This window comes from Lathyrus oleraceus, chromosome 5 (genome assembly GCF_024323335.1).
Source record: "Lathyrus oleraceus cultivar Zhongwan6 chromosome 5, CAAS_Psat_ZW6_1.0, whole genome shotgun sequence".
NCBI lineage: Eukaryota > Viridiplantae > Streptophyta > Magnoliopsida > Fabales > Fabaceae > Lathyrus > Lathyrus oleraceus.
Genome location: NC_066583.1, coordinates 240,425,659 through 240,443,943, shown reverse-complemented (window position 1 = coordinate 240,443,943; position 18,285 = coordinate 240,425,659). Strand labels below are relative to the sequence as shown.

The window sequence follows — 18,285 nt, the reverse complement described above, 5'->3', positions numbered from 1 at the left end:
AGTCATGAGTTCTCTTCACCCATCACCCTTCAATAGAATGGTGTGGTTGAGCGCAAGAATAAGGCTATTCAAGAATGTGCCAGGGTCATGCTTCATGCTAAGAAACTACCATATCATTTATGGGTTAAACCCGTGAACACTGCCTAATATATCCTTAATAGAGTGACTATCTGATTCGGTACATCGGCTACACTTTATGAACTGTGGAAAGGAAGAAAGCCAACGGGTAAATATTTCCATGTATTTGGAAGTAGATGTTATATTTTGGCAGATCGTGAGCAGAGGAGAAAAATGGATCCTAAAAGTGATGAGAGAATTTTTCTAGGATACTCAACAAATAGTAAAGCATACAGAGTATTCAACTTCAGAACCAAGGTGATGATGGAATCCATAAACATTGTTGTGGATGACTCAACTAAAGAAGTTGATGTCACAGATGATGTTGAAACATCTATGAATGTATTTCTGAAGATGCTATAGACTCAAGTGCTAATACTGAACCTGTAGAGACTGAGTCAACTGACAAAGGACCTTCCATCAAAATTCAGAAAGATCATTCTAAGGAGCTTATAATAGGAAATCTAAATAAAGGGATAATTACCATATCAAGGGAATTTGTGTCAAATGCATGTTTTGTTTCTAAATTTGAACCACAGAATATCAAGGAGGCCTTGACTGATGAGTTCTGGATAAATGTTATACAAGATGAGCTTGGACAATTCAAAAGAAATGAGGTTTCGGACTTGATACCAAGACTTGAAGGGACAAATGTTATTGTTACTAGATGGTTGTATAAGAACAAGTCATATGAACAATGGGTTGTTACCAGAAACAAAGACATACTTGTTGCTCAAGAATACACTCAAATGGAAGGAGTTGACTTTGTTGATGAAGGAGAATTGCCATCCAAGGCGCAACGGAATTTAAAAATTTCTCCATTCCTTGACTGATGAGTTCTGGATAAATGTTATACAAGATGAGCTTGGACAATTCAAAAGAAATGAGGTTTCGGACTTGATACCAAGACTTGAAGGGACAAATGTTATTGTTACTAGATGGTTGTATAAGAACAAGTCATATGAACAATGGGTTGTTACCAGAAACAAAGACATACTTGTTGCTCAAGAATACACTCAAATGGAAGGAGTTGACTTTGTTGATGAAGGAGAATTGCCATCCAAGGCGCAACGGAATTTAAAAATTTCTCCATTTAGTGATCCTTACGAATGGGCATGATCAGTGATAGAATCGTTACCTCTTGTGGCGATCACGAACGTTGAACGATGACAACGTCTCTACTCAGTCCACACGAACGGATTCCTTCAATCTCAGTGCTAGCTGCTACGAATGAAGGCTTTGAGTGAGAGAGGGAGAAACGAAATTGCAAGCAAGAGTTACAATGCTTCTACCCAAGGGTTCTATTTATAGAACCACTTGTGTGGGCTTCAAGCTAAAAAGCCCACTTAAGTGTATCTGGCCCATACCTCATAATATGCCAAAATCACTTAAGTATTTGGTACCTTACCATATTTCGTATTCTACTTAAGTACACCGTACCTTACGATGTTCTATAATTCACTTAAGGAAACCGTACATTACAGTATTCCTTAATTACTCTATCTCTCATCAATCCGTCCTTTGTGTGTGACCCTATAGGTTTTCGCGGCGTTGACAATCATATTAAATCACGTATTTAATATAATAAACAGTGAGCAGTATCTAGCAACACATCACTGCTGCCCAAGACACGAAAATGTCATGTGATCTGACAAGTCCTTCTGTGATAATAATTATGTGTATAATTACCCCTTTGCCCTTATGTCTATATTGAACACAAGGTATAGACCGTGTCATCCTTGTCCAGTTCAATATTGGGCCCATAGACATTTATCCTGTTACGTAGGATGGGCAAATTTCATCTAGGTCACTCATGTCCCTCAGCATGCTTTGTGGAGTACCCATCAACTGTCTTTATGGTTATCCAGTTACGGACAATGTTGGATCAGCAATAAAGCACTCGACTCTACATCTAGGGTCCATGGTGGTTTCAGGTCGAAGAGTGGTACACACCATTATCACCATGAGAATAACTTATAACACTTTGCATAACTTTCTATATAGTATTCTCATAGCGGGTCAATCCGGTATAAATATTACTCTTAATATTCATACCTATGTTTAAGACTTGATAACTCTTTATCCATGATCCATGAGATGTGATCATCAGTCTACAAACATAATAGTCTCAATGCTTTAATGTTATCCCACCTCACAATAAATCTCGACTACGGATACTTTAAGAATAGTGTCCTTATGTTTAATGTGATCTCATGATTAAGTCATACTTGATACATTAAACGGACTAGCTATTCTAGGGACTTTATTAATCAAACATAATAAAGAAAAAGCCTTAAATAATTCGATACAAGTAACAAAAGTATTGGCCTCTAGGGCTTACACCAACAATCTCCCACTAGCACTAGAGCCAATCAAGCATATCCCTAATGCGCATAGATCTAGTATGGCCATCATGCTTCTGCTGCGCAAGAGGCTTTGTCGGTGGGTCAGCAGTATTGTCAAGTGTAGGTACTTTGCATATTTTCACATATCCTCTATCTATTATCTCTTGAATGAGGTGATAATGCCTAAGTATGTGTTTGGATCGTTGGTGAGATCTAGGTTCCCTAGCTTGTGCGATAGCACCATTGTTATCACAATAGAGACCAATGGGATCCACTATGCTAGGAACTATGTCAAGTTCACTAATGAACTTTTTGATCCAAACAGCTTCCTTTGCTGCACTTGAGGCAGCAATATACTCGGCTTTGATTGTAGAATCAGCAATTGTATCTTGCTTTGAACTTTTCCAGCTCACAGTGCCACCGTTTAAGCAAAAACACATAACCATTGGAATCATGCATATTAAAGCATCTCAGCACTTTGTCTATGTATGTACTCTGACTTAGGCCAAGCAGTTTTGTGATCTATCTCTATAGATTCTGATTCCTAATATATAGGCTTCTTCACTTAGGTCCTTCATAGAAAAGCATTTCCCCAACCAAGACTTTACTTGTTGCAGGGTAGGGATATCGTTTCCAATGAGTAATATGTCATCTACATATAATACCAGGAAAACGATCATGCTCCCACTAACCTTCTTGTAGACACAAGGCTCATGTTCGTTCTTGATCCACGAGTGATACATCACCTTGATCAGTTATGAGATATCAATATCTCTCAGGTAGGTGATGTATCCTGCCTGACCTACACTGGTCTTGTTCTACTTAAGCAGGTTGCTCTTACACAACTACTTGTGTTTCCTGCTCCAATTCCTCCATAGGTGTATCGATGCTTTGTGATTCTTGATTTTTTTTTTCAAGCTCTACTTTCCTCCCACTGATTCCTTTGGAAATAAAATCCTTTTCTAGGAAAACTCCAGTTCGAGCGGCAAACACTTTGCCCTCAGAAGGATTGTTAGAAGTAATACCCTCTCGTTTCTTTAGGATATCCCACAAATAAGCATTTGTCAGATTTTGGGCTCAAGCTTAGTTGAAATTTGTCGTTTCACATAAACTTCGCAACCCCAAATCTTCATGTAAGACATATGTGGTTTCTTACCACTCCATATCTCATATGGTGTCTTCTCAACCTTTTGGATGGAACACGGTTAAGTGTATAAGTTGATGTCAATAGTGCATGTCCTCAAAAGGAGTTTGGAAGATCGGCGTGACTCATCATGGATCGGGCCATGTCTAACAGGGTTCGATTTCTTCTCTCAGATACACCATTCCATTTGGGTGTTCCAGGAGGAGTGAGTTGGGATAGGATCCCACACTCTTTCAGATGGTCATCAAACTCTAGGCTTAAATACTCACCACCTCGATCTGATCGAAGAGTTTTAATATTCTTACCTAGTTGGTTTTGTACTTCATTCTTGAATTCCTTGAACTTTTCAAAGGACTCTAATTTGTGTTTCATACACATAACCATATCTACTGAAATCATCAGTAAATGTGATGAAGTACTGAAAACCTCCTCTGGCTGGTATGTTCAGTGGTCCACATACATCAGTATGTATGAGGGCCAAAAGATCATTAGCTCTTTCACCTTTTCCTACGAATGGAGACTTTGTCATCTTTCCAATTAAACAAGATTTGCATGTCTCATATGATTTATAATCAAAAGAGTCCAAGAGTCCATCTTTTTGGAAATGTGTTTCTCATTTATGTGGCCTAATCGACAATGCCAAAGGTAAGTTGGATTTAACTCATTGGGTTTCATCCTTTTAGTATTAATGTTATAAATAGGCATTTCAAGATCAAGGACATATAGTCCATTGTTCATTTGTGCAGTAGAATATCATTCAAATAAATTGAGCAATAATTGTTCTTTATTATAAATGAAAAACCAAACTTGTCCAAACAAGAAACGGAAATACTATTCGTGCTAATTGCAGGTACATAATAACAGTTCTCTAACTGAATTATTAAACCACTAGGTAAAGTCAATACATAAGTCCCTACGGCTAAAGCAGCAACCTTTGCTCCATTGCCAGCTCGTAGGTCAACTTCACCTTTTGCCAAATCTCTACTCCTTTTCAGCCCCTGCACATTTGTATAAATGTGAGAACCGCATCCAGTATCTAATACCCATGATGCAGAAGTAGATAAATTAATTTTAATAACAAAAATACCTGAAGTTGAAGTCTCTACTCCATTCTTCTTATCTTCCAGGTACTTTGGGCAGTTTCTCTTCCAGTATCCGGTCTTACCGCAATGGAAGCAGGTGCCTTCTTTTGCTATGCCTCCACTAGGCTTTAAAGCAGCAACGGTGGGTTTGGGTTTGGCAACTTCCTTGCCTTTCCCTTTATCACCTTGCTTAGTGGGCCTTTTGTTCTGTCTCTTTCCATTTCCGATCATCAGAATGGACTTCCCTTTTGACTTCAGATTCTGCTCGGCAGTTCTTAACATGGCGAGCAGTTCAGGAAGAGATTTGTCCATATCGTTCATATTGAAATTTAGGACAAAGTGACTGAATCTATCTGGCAACGATTGCAAGATCAAATCAGTCGCAAGTTCCTTTCCAAGGGGAAAACCCAATCTCTCAAGGTTTTCCACATACCCAATCATCTTTAGCACATGGGGACCTACAGGAGCTCCCTCAGCTAACTTGCCTTGAAAAAGGGCTTTTGAAACTTCAAACCTCTCATGCCTTGCTTGCTCTTGATAGAGCATCTTCAGGTGTTCGATCATATCGAACACTGACATGTTCTCATGTTGCTTTTGCAATTCTGAGTTTATGGTAGCTAGCATGAGACAAGCATTTTCATTGGCATCATCGACATGCTTCTTATAAGCATCTCTTTCTGCCTTAGGTGCAGAACTAGGAGGTTCCTCTTCAGGAACAGGTGTCTCCAAGACATACAACTTTTTATCATGTTTGAGGACAATCCTCAGGTTTCGGTGTCAATCCAGAAAAGTTGTCCCAGATAATTTTTCCTTATCAAGGATTGATCGCAAGATGTTGTTAGAGGTGTTTGGTGTCATGGTAATCTACATAAGGATTAATGAAAATATAAGTATCATTGACATATTTAATTAGACCTTTAATTAAATATGCTCCCACTATTTTACTCAAAACAAATGACCCTCATCATTTGATTCGGAAAATCCCGTTGGAAGATTTTCTAGTGGGTCGAGATCCATATTTCACTTCGTTCTAAGTCCGCGTAGGCGGATTACACAAAACTAGGTTATTTAGGTAGGAACTCCTTCCAGTTGTATCTCATATAACTCTCGAAAATCTCAGTTGGGCGAATAACTCCTTATTCCAATCCATCATATGGATCATTCCCAACTCTTGCTTCTAAACATATTTAATATTACTATAATTAAGTTTGACCCATTGTTTTAGTAGTTGAATATTACAATTATCCCATCGCACCTTACCAATATAGAAAATGCACCTCGCGTAGGTGAAACCTACATTATCCGATACTAGTCTTGATGAGTGCTAAAACTTGGAAAGCAAACATATATAATATTATTATAATTTGTTTAGTTAAGTTTGACCCATTGTTTTAACAGTTGGATATTACAATTATCCCATCGCACCTTACTAATATAGAACATGCACCTCGCGTAGGCGAAACCTACATTATCCGATACTAGTCTTGATGAGTGTTAAAACTTGGAAAGCATAAACTTAATATTTAATTTGAGGGAATTGCAATTTTTCTGATCTCACCGGCTTATTTATCATATAAATCGTCTCTCACATGCATCAACATACATTCACATGCATCAACATATATTCACATAATGAAACAGTTATGGCCCCTAGCGTAGTTGTTCTCCCAAGCCAATGAGAGAACCTAAGCTAACCTAATAACGATCTAAGCTTCCCCAAGCAAGATCTTCAAGGTTGTCCTCCTTTGGCATTGACTTCTTTGCTTTCTTCATATCATTACATTATATAAAAAAAACTCGTTTTACATACGAGGGAGTGAGATAAGAAAAGAAGTTACATTGAGAGATTAAAAGAGAGGCACGACACGCAGGTCGTATTTTAAATGCCCAAAACAAAAGGAAAACTAAGGCCATAACCGATCACCACAAGACAATAATAAACACATTATTATTATTAATTAATTCCTTTAATTAATTAAAACCAAATTAAATCTCGACGACCGATCACATTACGCAGAGTTAGCCGAACGGGTGAATTTTGCCTTGTGTTAACCGGTTAACCAAATGCGTTAACCGGTTAACACTGTTGAAAACTGTTAGAAAGTTTTCTTTCTGTCTTGCGTTAACCGGTTAACCAAATGCATTAACCGGTTAACACTGTTTGAAAATCTGTTCAAAATTTGTTTTCTGTCTTGCGTTAACCGGTTAACCAAATACGTTAACCGGTTAACACTGTTTGAAAATTTCTTAGAAAACTGTATTCCTTCTTGCGTTAACCGGTTAACCAAATGCGTTAACCGGTTAACACTGTTTGAAAATCTCTTAAAAGGCAGTATTTTGTCTCGCGTTAACCGGTTAACCATATACGTTAACCGGTTAACACTGTTTGAAAATATTTTACAAAACAGTATTTCGTCTTGCGTTAACCGGTTAACACTATACGAAAATTTGTTAGAAAGCACAACTCTTGTGCAGTCACAACCCCAATCGCATAACTCTCTAACAACACAACCCTTGTGCCGTCGCTAACCCTGATGCACCAATTTCAGACCGTCAAACACACCTCGAATGTTGATTCAGTATGATTGATCAACACGTCATTGCTTCACCATACTAATGTCGGATCAAGAAGCAAACGACCATTGATCGCTCAAAGGAAAACAACCATTAAGTGTTTGAATGAACGAAACAAGAACACTATATCATATATAATGTATTTTGCATCAGGATTACATATATCATATATATAACTTGATCAATCTCAATTTAATCTTTGATTCATTCTATTTTAATCGTATTAATACAGAGAATAAACAGTTGTCAGATTCATGGTTTGGTAAGTGGCTCTGATACCACTGAAGGAGAATTGCCATCCAAGGCGCAACGGAATTTAAAAATTTCTCCATTTAGTGATCCTTACGAATGGGCATGATCAGTGATAGAATTGTTACCTCTTGTGGCGATCACGAACGTTAAACGATGACAACGTCTCTACTCAGTCCACACGAACAGATTCCTTCAATCTCAGTGCTAGCTGCTACGAATGAAGGCTTTGAGTGACAGAGGGAGAAACGAAATTGCAAGCAAGAGTTACAATGCTTCTACCCAAGGGTTCTATTTATAGAACCACTTGTGTGGGCTTTAAGCTAAAAAGCCCACTTAAGTGTATCTGGCCCATATCTCATAATATGCCAAAATCACTTAAGTATTTGGTACCTTACCATATTTCGTATTCTACTTAAGTACACCGTACCTTACGATGTTCTATAATTCACTTAAGGAAACCGTACATTACAGTATTCCTTAATTACTCTATCTCTCATCAATCCGTCCTTTGTGTGTGACCCTATAGGTTTTCGCGGTGTTGGCAATTATATTAAATCACGTATTTAATATAATAAACAGTGAGCGGTATCTAGCAACACATCACTGCTACCCAAGATACAAAAATGTCATGTGATCTGACAAGTCCTTTTGTGATAATAATTATGTGTATAATTACCCCTTTGCCCTTATGTCTATATTGAACACAAGGTATAGACCGTGTCATCCTTGTCCAGTTCAATATTGGGCCCATAGACATTTATCCTGTTATGCAGGATGGGCAAATTTCATCTAGGTCACTCATGTCCCTCAGTATGCTTTGTGGAGTACCCATCAACTGTCTTTATGGTTATCCAGTTACGGACAACATTGGATCAACAATAAAGCACTCGACTCTACATCTAGGGTCCATAGTGGTTTCAGGTCGAAGAGTGGCACACACCATTATCACCATGAGAATAACTTATGACACTTTGCATAACTTTCTATATAGTATTCTCATAGCGGATCAATCCGGTATAAATATTACTCTTAATATTCATACCTATGTTTAAGACTTGATAACTATTTATCCATGATCCATGAGATGTGATCATCAGTCTACAAACATAATAGTCTCAATGCTTTAATGTTATCCCACCTCACAATAAAGCTCGACTACGGATACTTTAAGAATAGTGTCCTTATGTTTAATATGATCTCATGATCAAGTCATACTTGATACATTAAACGGACTAGCTATTCTAGGGACTTTATTAAACAAACATAATAAAGAAAAAGCCTTAAATAATTCGATTCAAGTACCAAAAGTATTGGCCTCTAGGGCTTACACCAACAGTTGAAACATTTGCTCATGTGGCTCACTTGGAGTCTATTAGATTGTTACTTGGAACGACATACCTTTTAAAGTTAAAGTTGTTCCAAATAGATGTTGAAAGTTCCTTTTTAAGTGGCTATTTAAATGAAGATATGTATGTTGAACATCCAAAAGAATTTGTTGATCCTACTTTCCCAAATCATGTGTTCAAACTAAAGAAGGCATTGTATGGTTTAAAACAAGCTCTAAGAGCATGGTATGAAAGGTTGACTGAGTTTCTCATCAACCATGGATATATAAAGGGTTGGATTGATAAGAATCTCTTTGTCAAAGAGAAGGATGGAAAACTTATGATATCTCAGATCTATGTGGATGATATTGTATTTTGAGGGATTTCAGATGAGATGGTCCAATGTTTTGTCAAGAAAATGCAATCCGATATTGAAATGAGTTTGGTAGGTGAATTAACTTACTTTCTTGGACTCCAAGTCAAATAGATGGAAGACTCCATTTTTCTTTGTCAAAGCAAATGTGCAAAGAATATTGTGAAGAAATTTGGATTGGAGAATGCTAGTCACAAAAGAACTCTTGTTCCTACTCACTTGAAGTTATCTAAAGATGAAAAGGGCATAAGTGTTGATCAGAGTATATATAGAAGCATGATTGGTAGTCTTCTATACCTTACAACAAGTAGACCAAATATAACTTTTGTTATTGGAGTTTGTGCTAGATATCAAGCAGAACCCAAAGTGAGTCACATCAATCAAGTAAAAAGGATTTTGAAGTATGTGAACGACACATGTCATTATGGAATGTTATATTCTCGTGATTCAAACTCCATGTTATTAGGGTATTGTGATGCTAATTAGGTTGGTAGTGCTGATGACAGAAAGAGTACCTTTGGAGGATGTTTCTTTTTGGGAAATAATTTTATTTTATGGTTCAGCAAGAAACAAAATTGTGTATCCTTATCTATTGTTGAAGTTGAGTACATAGCAGCAAGTAGCAGCTGCTCTCAATTAATGTGAATGAAACAAATGTTAACTGAATATAATGTCACACAAGATGTCATGATATTATTTTGTGACAACTTGAGTGATTTAATATCTCCAAAAATCCTACTTAGCACAGTAGGACTAAACACATTGACATCAAGTATCATTTTATTAGAGAACTTGTTGAAGACAAAGTCGTAACACTTGAGCATGTTAGTATAGAAAATCAGCTTGCAAACATTTTTACCCAAAGCCTTAGATGCAGTTCAGTTTGAAAAATTAAGAGGAAAAATTGGGATTTATGTTAATAAGCATTTATAGAAATTACATTTATTTAAGTGTGTCAAACATGTTTTTAATTATCACCATTACACACGACACACTTGTCTAAGCCCATTACTCCATTGTGTATCCTTTTGGAGAAAAATACGCTACCCACTTCTTTCAAACGCTTTGTTCCTCTCTAGAAATTTATGATCACCTTCTCTCAAGTGTCTTTCCCAATTCCATTTGTGTCAAGTGTTACCTAAGATGTCGAAACAATCTTCACCCAAACACGTGCATGTCTCAACTGAAACCAATGGATCATCATCCACAACTGCTAGGGCATATGAACCTTTCCAAGTGATCAAAATGTATGATCTTGTCTTGGATGTTGCTTCCTTATCCACGATTCAGCCACCCTCTCAGAAGAAAGCAACGCCATTTATTTCAAAGAATGTCAAGACTTCTGGTAAGTCTTCTGTTTCTGAGCCTACAATCCATAGTGAAGATAAGACTGTTGTTGAAGAGGGTTATAGGTCTAAAGGTTCTAAGATGAGAAACCCTACTAAGCCTACTGGTGGCACTGAGAATCAAACCGAAGAGGAAAGGACTTCCATTGACAAGGAACTTTGGAAGTTTGTTACCTATATGTTGAAGGAAGTAAACTCAGATGTTTTTCCAGATGTTCAAACATATTTGGCAAAAGAAACTAGCCCTGATGGTAATTCTAGTGAAAATGATGAGGAATGTGTCCCCGAGCAAGCTGCTCATGAAACAAGGAGTAAGAAGAAGGTTGATGAATGTGTCCTTGAGCAAGCTGCTCATGAAAGAAGCAAAAAGAAAGTTGATTATGTTTTCAATGTTGATGACCTAACATATGATGAAGAACCTCTTACTAACATCGTGACTCTTGGTATAGCCAAGAGACTTTAGAGAAGAAAAGGTAAGGTTGTGATGTTTGAGGATTCTCCTTCTAAGGAGATAAAAAGAAAATTTGGTGGCATGAAAGGCATTCCCTCTAGAAGTTACAAAGGAAAATCTCATGTTGGTCCTGCTAGATCATGGAGTAAAGTTGTTACACCTACGAGGAATAGGAAAGTTGTTTATTCAAGAGATTCTGAGTTTGAGGTCGAAGAGGATGTCCATGACATCACTCATATGAGAAGATCTGCTATAAATAAGCCTTATGCTGCTATGCCTGAGGCTCCACTGGACAATGTATCATTAGATTATATGAAGAATGCTGAAAGGTGGAAGTATGTCATTAAAATGAGGATATATTTTGAGAGGGAATTGGGTAAGGATGCCCTAAAATGTAAGGAGGTTATGGAGATTATAGAAGTTGATGGTCTGATGAAGACTGTCGCAAAATTTGGCACTTGCTATGAAAGTCTAGTCAAGGAGTTTATGGTGACCATTCCTGATAGGTGTGATAATGTGAAGAGTGAAGACTATAGGAAGGTGTATGTCAGAGGAAATTTCATAACATTTTCTCCTGTTATGATCAACAAGTTTCTGGGAAGATCTGGAGAACCCCAGGCTGAGCTAGAGGTTACAGATGACCAAGTGTGCAAGGAGATAACTGCCAAGCAAGTAAAACAATGGCCAAACAGAGGAAAGTTGTTTGTTGGGAAGCTAAGTGTCAAGTATGCAATCCTTCATAGGATTGGGACTACCAACTGGGTGCCTACTAATCACACCTCAACCATCTCTACTGGGCTTGGGAAGTTTATATATGTTATTGGGACAAGAAGAGATTTTGATTTTGAGAAGTACATTTTTGAACAAGTTCTGAAGCAGACCTTCTCAACTGTTGCGAAGATGCCTATCTGCTTTCCCTCACTCATCTGTGGGATAATCCTAAACCAACATCCTGGAATCTTATTTCCTATTAATAGTGTGAAGAAAAATGAATCTCCTTTATCCTTCCACTACAAATTGTTTGTTGGAACACATGTTCCAGATATTGTACAACTGAAGGAGACTTGTAAAGAGTCAGAGGATTCCATAAGGTTTAGCACTGCTACAAAGATATATCTTGAAAAATTGATGAAGGCTTTGATGGAAGAAGAAGAAAAGAAAGTTGAACATGATAGTGATGACAATGTTATAGCTGATGTTGAGGACTCTGTTGGTGGCAATGATATTGAGATTGATGTAGCTAAAGAAGATAAAGGAGAGGAGTATGCTACTGCATACTCAGATAGTCAGGAAGATATCTGATTGTAGTGTTGTTTTTGGTTTGGTTTTGTGGTCTCTGACCAGGATTTTAAGCACCATTGTGTGAACTTTTGTTTGTGCTACTTAGCTTTATGAATGTGGTTTCTTTGTTTTGGTTAGCTGCTTACCTTTGTCATATTATGGATAAAAAGGGGGAGTAATGTCTATGTGCTCTAACCACTAACCATTAACTGTTGGTTGTGCTTGAGGAGGAGTTCTTGTGCTAGATGTGTTAGAGGAGAAGTTCCTATTCTAGAACTATTGGGTTGCTGTGAAGTGATGTCAGACATGATGTCCTGACATCAATTTGTCTGAGGAAATGTTGTTGTGTGAGGCTTTTTTTTCTTATGCTGCATATGCCTCTGATGTGTGAACTTGGACAGGTCATTGTAGTTTTGGATGTTCCCTTGAGGGGTAGTGGTGATTATGTGTGACATGGGGAGTACAAAACTTGTCAGCTATGTTGCTATATTAATGCATGTTTATTTATGATGTGTGTTTGATTTGTCTTTTTTTCTTCAAATTTCTATAGTTCTGTTGTAACCTAGATTGTGGTGCGTGTGCGCAAGGGGTGTTTAGTTGTTTTAGCCAAAATTTGACAAAGGGGAAGATTGTTAATTCTCTATATTAGTGATTGGCAGTAATTTTGGTAAAACTAACTTAATAGCAGCATGTTGAACAAGATGTCCTAACATGTGGATCTGACATCTTGTTTGAGACTGGTCTACTCTTGGTAACGGTTGGTTGATTAACATATTACTGAATATTCTAGGAATATTAAGTAATCTTATGTGGCGTCCAAGATTGAGGAATCATAGATTATAATTGAATTTAAAGTTATTCTGTTTTTCTAAATGTTGAGACATTTCAGGAAACTCTTGATTGAATACCTAATTTTATGTTAACTTTTGATTGTTGTCTCGTTGCGTGTATGAAGCCCAAATCCAGTCCAGACTTTGGTTATAAATAGAATGCCTCAAACATAATTGAAGCACGAATCAAATATTGTTTTACTAAGGTGTTAGGGTTTGCGTGTTCTTGTTAATTGTGAGCCTCTCTAATATCATCTTGATATAAGAGTATGATTGTGTTTATTGAGTTGTAAGTTCTGTCAATCACTCATAAGCTTTTAAGCATTGAGTGATTATGTGTCTGTGAAGTGTGACTTCTGAAACATTCTTAATTGTATTGATTCATCACTGTTGTGATTGAAAGGGAAGTGAGAAGGGTCTCATACCTAGGCGTGTCTTAGGTAGAAGTTAAGCACATGTAGTGATTAGGGAGTACATTGTAAATTGGAGACAATTTGCTGAAGGTCTACAAACTAATACTATTTAGTGGATTTACTCCCTGGCTTAGTAGCCCCCAGATGTAGGTGTTGTTGTACACCTAACTGCGTTAACAACTCTATCAAGACTAATTGACAAATGCAAATTTTTGGGCATTCTAGTGTTCAATAATCTTCCACCTCCAGACCACGAATGGCATACATGCCATCCTAACTCTCTCGGTTCAAGAATATTGAACAGGGGCAGTTGTCATACCCCAAAATTTGCCCATTAATCTTGCAAAACATTTCTCGAAGCACTCCAACTTGTTCTGCAAGACACTGACCTTAAAGGAACAAAAGCCCAGCTCACAACAGGCCCAATCCAGAAAATGGCCCAAACTGGCCTGCTCGCTACACGCTCGCCTAGCGAATCTTCGCTACACGCTCGCCTAGCGAACCTTCGCTACACGCTCGCCTAGCGAAGCTTGCGAACATCAGAATTTTTGGGCTTCATTCTGAGCCCATTAGGTCACCACGATCACTATAAATACTGGCACTTCAGCCACGAAAATGGACAGACCAAGACGGACAGAGAAGGACGGATAGAAACCCTGGCATAGAAACCCTGCTAATCCAGAGAATTCAGAAGGAGGAAACCCTGAAGGCAGCTCATCCGCACCGGAGCTACCGCCGCCCAACTCATTCCGGTATCCAGAGTGATCAGTCCCTTTCAACATCGCAATTGCAAACAGGTTTGCGCATCACCACTGTTTTACGCTTTCAATCGGTATTCTTTACATGCATAATGCATTATGATTAAAGTTTTGACGTGTAATTTGATTTCACATGTGAGTCTAAGTATGCCTGAATATCCTGAATGTTTGTCCATGCTATTCATGCAACTATATGCCATGAAGTTCAAGGTTCCGGAGATAGTGTTGTTGTCAAATTCAAAACCCGTAGACGCTCGCTAAGCGAGCCCGTAGCGAGTCCTCGCTAAGCCTTCGCTAGGCGAGGCAGGGGCGAACGTACCAGTAGCTGTTTTTGTGTTTTGTCTTATGTTTGTCTTATTATAATCATGCATTATTTGGCCTTATGACTGTTGTGTTCATTTTGTAGTGCAATTTTCAATTGCACTTTATCTCGGTATTCTCACCCGTGTGTTTGAATTGTGTAAAGCTTGCATATTCCCGAAGAAACGGCCGGCTAGGTATTCCACTTTATTTGTGGGATACCCTCATGGAGATGTATTCCGAATTGCTTAATTAACTTTAATGTGGAGATGCATCCTAATGGACTAATTAATATGAATATGCATCCTAATTGCCTAATTAATTTTAATGTGGAGGTTCATCCTAATTGATTGTAATACGGAAATTCATCTTAAAATATTGCCTTTGAATATGTGATCTTGGACCTCTCTTTATTGCCTTCGGTATTACGGTATAACGGTCATGTCCCGCGAATGTGGGGATACCCTTAGCAAAGACCCTCCGGTTAAATCATCATGTCCCTACAAAATAAATCATAGTCCCTCCGATGTTGCCTTCTTCGAATATACGATTTTGTCCCTCGATGACCCTTCGGTGTAGCCTACGGTTAAATGATGATAGTCCCTTCGAATGCTAAGGTATCCTTACAACTGTTGCCATCAATGACCAATCAATGACCCTACGATGACCCTTTTACATCCAAAGGATAAAATTACTTATTTCTCAATAATAAGGACAGTTTTACCCTCATAAGGAAAGGAAATGCCTATAAAGACCTTGGGTAGGTATAACTCTTAATTGCTGGCCCACAACCTAAAACATTTTTCGCACCTCACACCTTTCAAACTATCTTTGGAAAATCACCACTTGGTATACATTCATACTAGAATCATTACCGAGTTATATTTTTCTAAACAATTTTCAAAACTAAACGAGATAACCACTTTGTATACATTCATACAAGAATCATTACAAAGTTAAATTCTCTTTTTCAAAACATTTTCTAAACAGTTTACAAACACGTTTTCAAACTAGAAAAACATAAATGATCAAGCAATTAAGAGCCCATGGATAACCATGGATACAAAGGGTGCTAACACCTTCCCTTTGTATAATGTACCTCCCGAACCTAAGAATCTAAATTAAGGTCTTTCCTGTTCTTTTCCACCTTTCCTTATTGGATAAAAGAAAAGTCGGTGGCGACTCTTGCTATCCCCGACATTTGCTTTCCAAAGCAAAACACACAAAGTCAGTTCACCGTATGACAGAACTGGCGACTCTGCTGGGGAGTATAAAGAGAGGTCACCTTAAAAAAAAATCATTTATGTTTTCAAAATTGTTCCTTCTTTTAAGGGTATTGTTGAGTGAAAGATCCTACACCCGGATCTAGTGTACCTTAGGTAAGTAGCAATAGATCATTGCGACTATCCGGCGTATACTGGAATGGTTAAAATGATGGCTACGGTTAATGTGACACTTTGAATGTCCTGATGTTCCTCATGTTTACTTTAGGAAAAATTTGGCATTCGCGTGGTGTCATCAAAGCATTAACCAGACCTGTAGAACCCTAATTGACTCATCCTAGCCATTAGAAAGTAGTGAGATAACTGGCTTCGGTTCCGACTGAGGTTGGTTGAGACTCGATACTACACTCTTTGAGATTGGACTTTGGAGAAACTTCGGTCAACCACTTGGTGTTGCACTGAAGTGGACTTAAGGAAAGGTCGATGATTTGAGATCCTTCTAGAACCCGGTTACTATTCTAGGACAGGTTGAACCAACCAAACTTCAGTGGGGAGGGTAATTACCTATGGAACTCATGCAAGCCTTAAAAGTTAGGAATGATGGTTGTGTGACTTGCTTGTGCTTGCTATTTACTTAACATCATAACATCATAACATCATCATAACATCATCATAACATCATGGCATTGAACTAACCATTTCGAGGACTTAGGGATTTAACTTCGCTCTATTTTGTAAAAAAAAAAAAAAAAAAAAAAAAAAAAAAAGTTTCCTTTTTTGGTAGTTTATGCAAAGTTAAATTCCAAAAGTCCTTGAAAACATTTCATACATTGCATAGCATAACATTGCATAACAGGTGTTCTAAAGGGATCAATGTTCTCACGGTTTTCATGCAAACAGAAAAATGGACCTCGGACAAACTGTCAAAGATCTCCATGCTCAGAATGCTCAACTCCAGGAGATGATCTTGAACTTATCCAAGGGGCAGGAGGAACTGAAGGCTCTTTTGCTCGAAAAGAAGAAAGACAAGAAAGCTGTGAGTTTCATTAACCCGGGAAGAAGGCGTAAAGGACAGGCCGCAGGAGTCAAGTTTGGGATCCCGAATGGTCCAGAAGAGGAGACAGAGAATGATTCAGAAGAGGAGAATGTCGATCTCTTCAACCCTGAGGACGACGATGAAGATTATGAAAATGAACAGTACTCTCCAAGAGATGATAAGTACAAGTTGCTGGAAGAACGTATGCTAGCTATGGAGGGTCAGAAGGCGCCCGGTCTGGATTTCGAAAGTTTGGGTCTGGTCTCCGATGTGACCATCCCTCGCAAATTCAAAATCCCCACTTTCACTAAGTACGATGGTGCGTCCTGTCCTCAGATGCATCTGAGAGCTTATGTGAGAAAGATTCAGCCGCATACCACTGACAGGAAGCTATGGATCCATTTCTTCCAAGAGAGCCTGTCTGGCACACAGTTGGAATGGTATTATCAGCTCGAGAGCTCTGACATCCGCACCTGGACTGATTTAGCAACAACTTTCTATAAACAGTACCAGTGTAACTCTGAACTAGCGCCTACCCGGCTACAGCTGCAGAATATGACTATGGGATCTAAAGAAAGCTTTAAAGAATATGCTCAAAAGTGGAGAGATTTGGCTGGCAGAGTCAAACCCCCTATGACTGACAGAGAATTGGTGGATATGTTCATGGGCACACTGACCGGCCCATTCTACAGCCATCTATTGGGAAGTTCTTCATCAGGTTTCACTGAACTTATATTGACAGGTGAACGTGTTGAAAGCGGCATCCGAAGTGGAAAGATACAGGCGGCTGCCTCTGCAAGCACCAAAAGGTCCTATCAGGGGAGGAATGAATCAAATGCTGTGTACGGTCAAAAGGGTCGTAACAAGAAAAACCGTGACCATGACATCGGAGCAGTTACGATTGCAGCACCACCATCTCAAAACTTCCAGCCCAAACAAGACAGGCCAAGAAGGCAGTTTACGAAGATCAATATGACTTTAGCACAAGCACTGCAGGGTATGCTAAAAGCAAATTTAATTACCCTCATAGATCCTCCTGCAAAACCCAACACTACTTCCCCTAGTTATAATCCCAACGCCAGGTGTGCGTATCACTCCGATAGCCCCGGGCATAATACAAACGATTGTTGGTCGTTGAAGAATAAAATTCAGGATATGATCGACGCCGGAGAATTTGAATTTGAGCCTCCGGAGACTCCTAATGTCATCACTGCACCTATGCCTAATCATGACAAAACTGTTAATGCTATGGATGACAACTGTCACATTTCTAATGTAGCTGATTTAACATCTCCTCTCCTGATCATCAAGAAGGATTTATTGCAAGCTGGTTTATTTCCAGGTTGTGCTGAAAATTGTGATCGCTGTATACTCCGACCCAATGAGTGCTTGAAGTTGAGGAATGGTGTTCAACGGCTGATGGATGATCGCACAA

General features: G+C 38.5%; 1 protein-coding gene across 1 annotated transcript; it reads left to right on the top strand.

The window, feature by feature from the left end:
* The first annotated feature begins 11,042 nt into the window (after nucleotides 1-11,042).
* LOC127079959 (uncharacterized) lies at nucleotides 11,043-12,311 on the top strand. Its single transcript, XM_051020307.1, has one exon. It carries the CDS (start codon nucleotides 11,043-11,045, stop codon nucleotides 12,309-12,311), a length of 1,269 nt encoding a protein of 422 aa, XP_050876264.1.
* The last annotated feature ends 5,974 nt before the right edge of the window (nucleotides 12,312-18,285 follow it).

What these genes read in the sequence shown, in the direction of transcription:
- LOC127079959 (XM_051020307.1), top strand. Translation starts at nt 11,043, where the DNA reads ATGTTTGAGGATTCTCCTTCTAAGGAGATAAAAAGAAAATTTGGTGGC.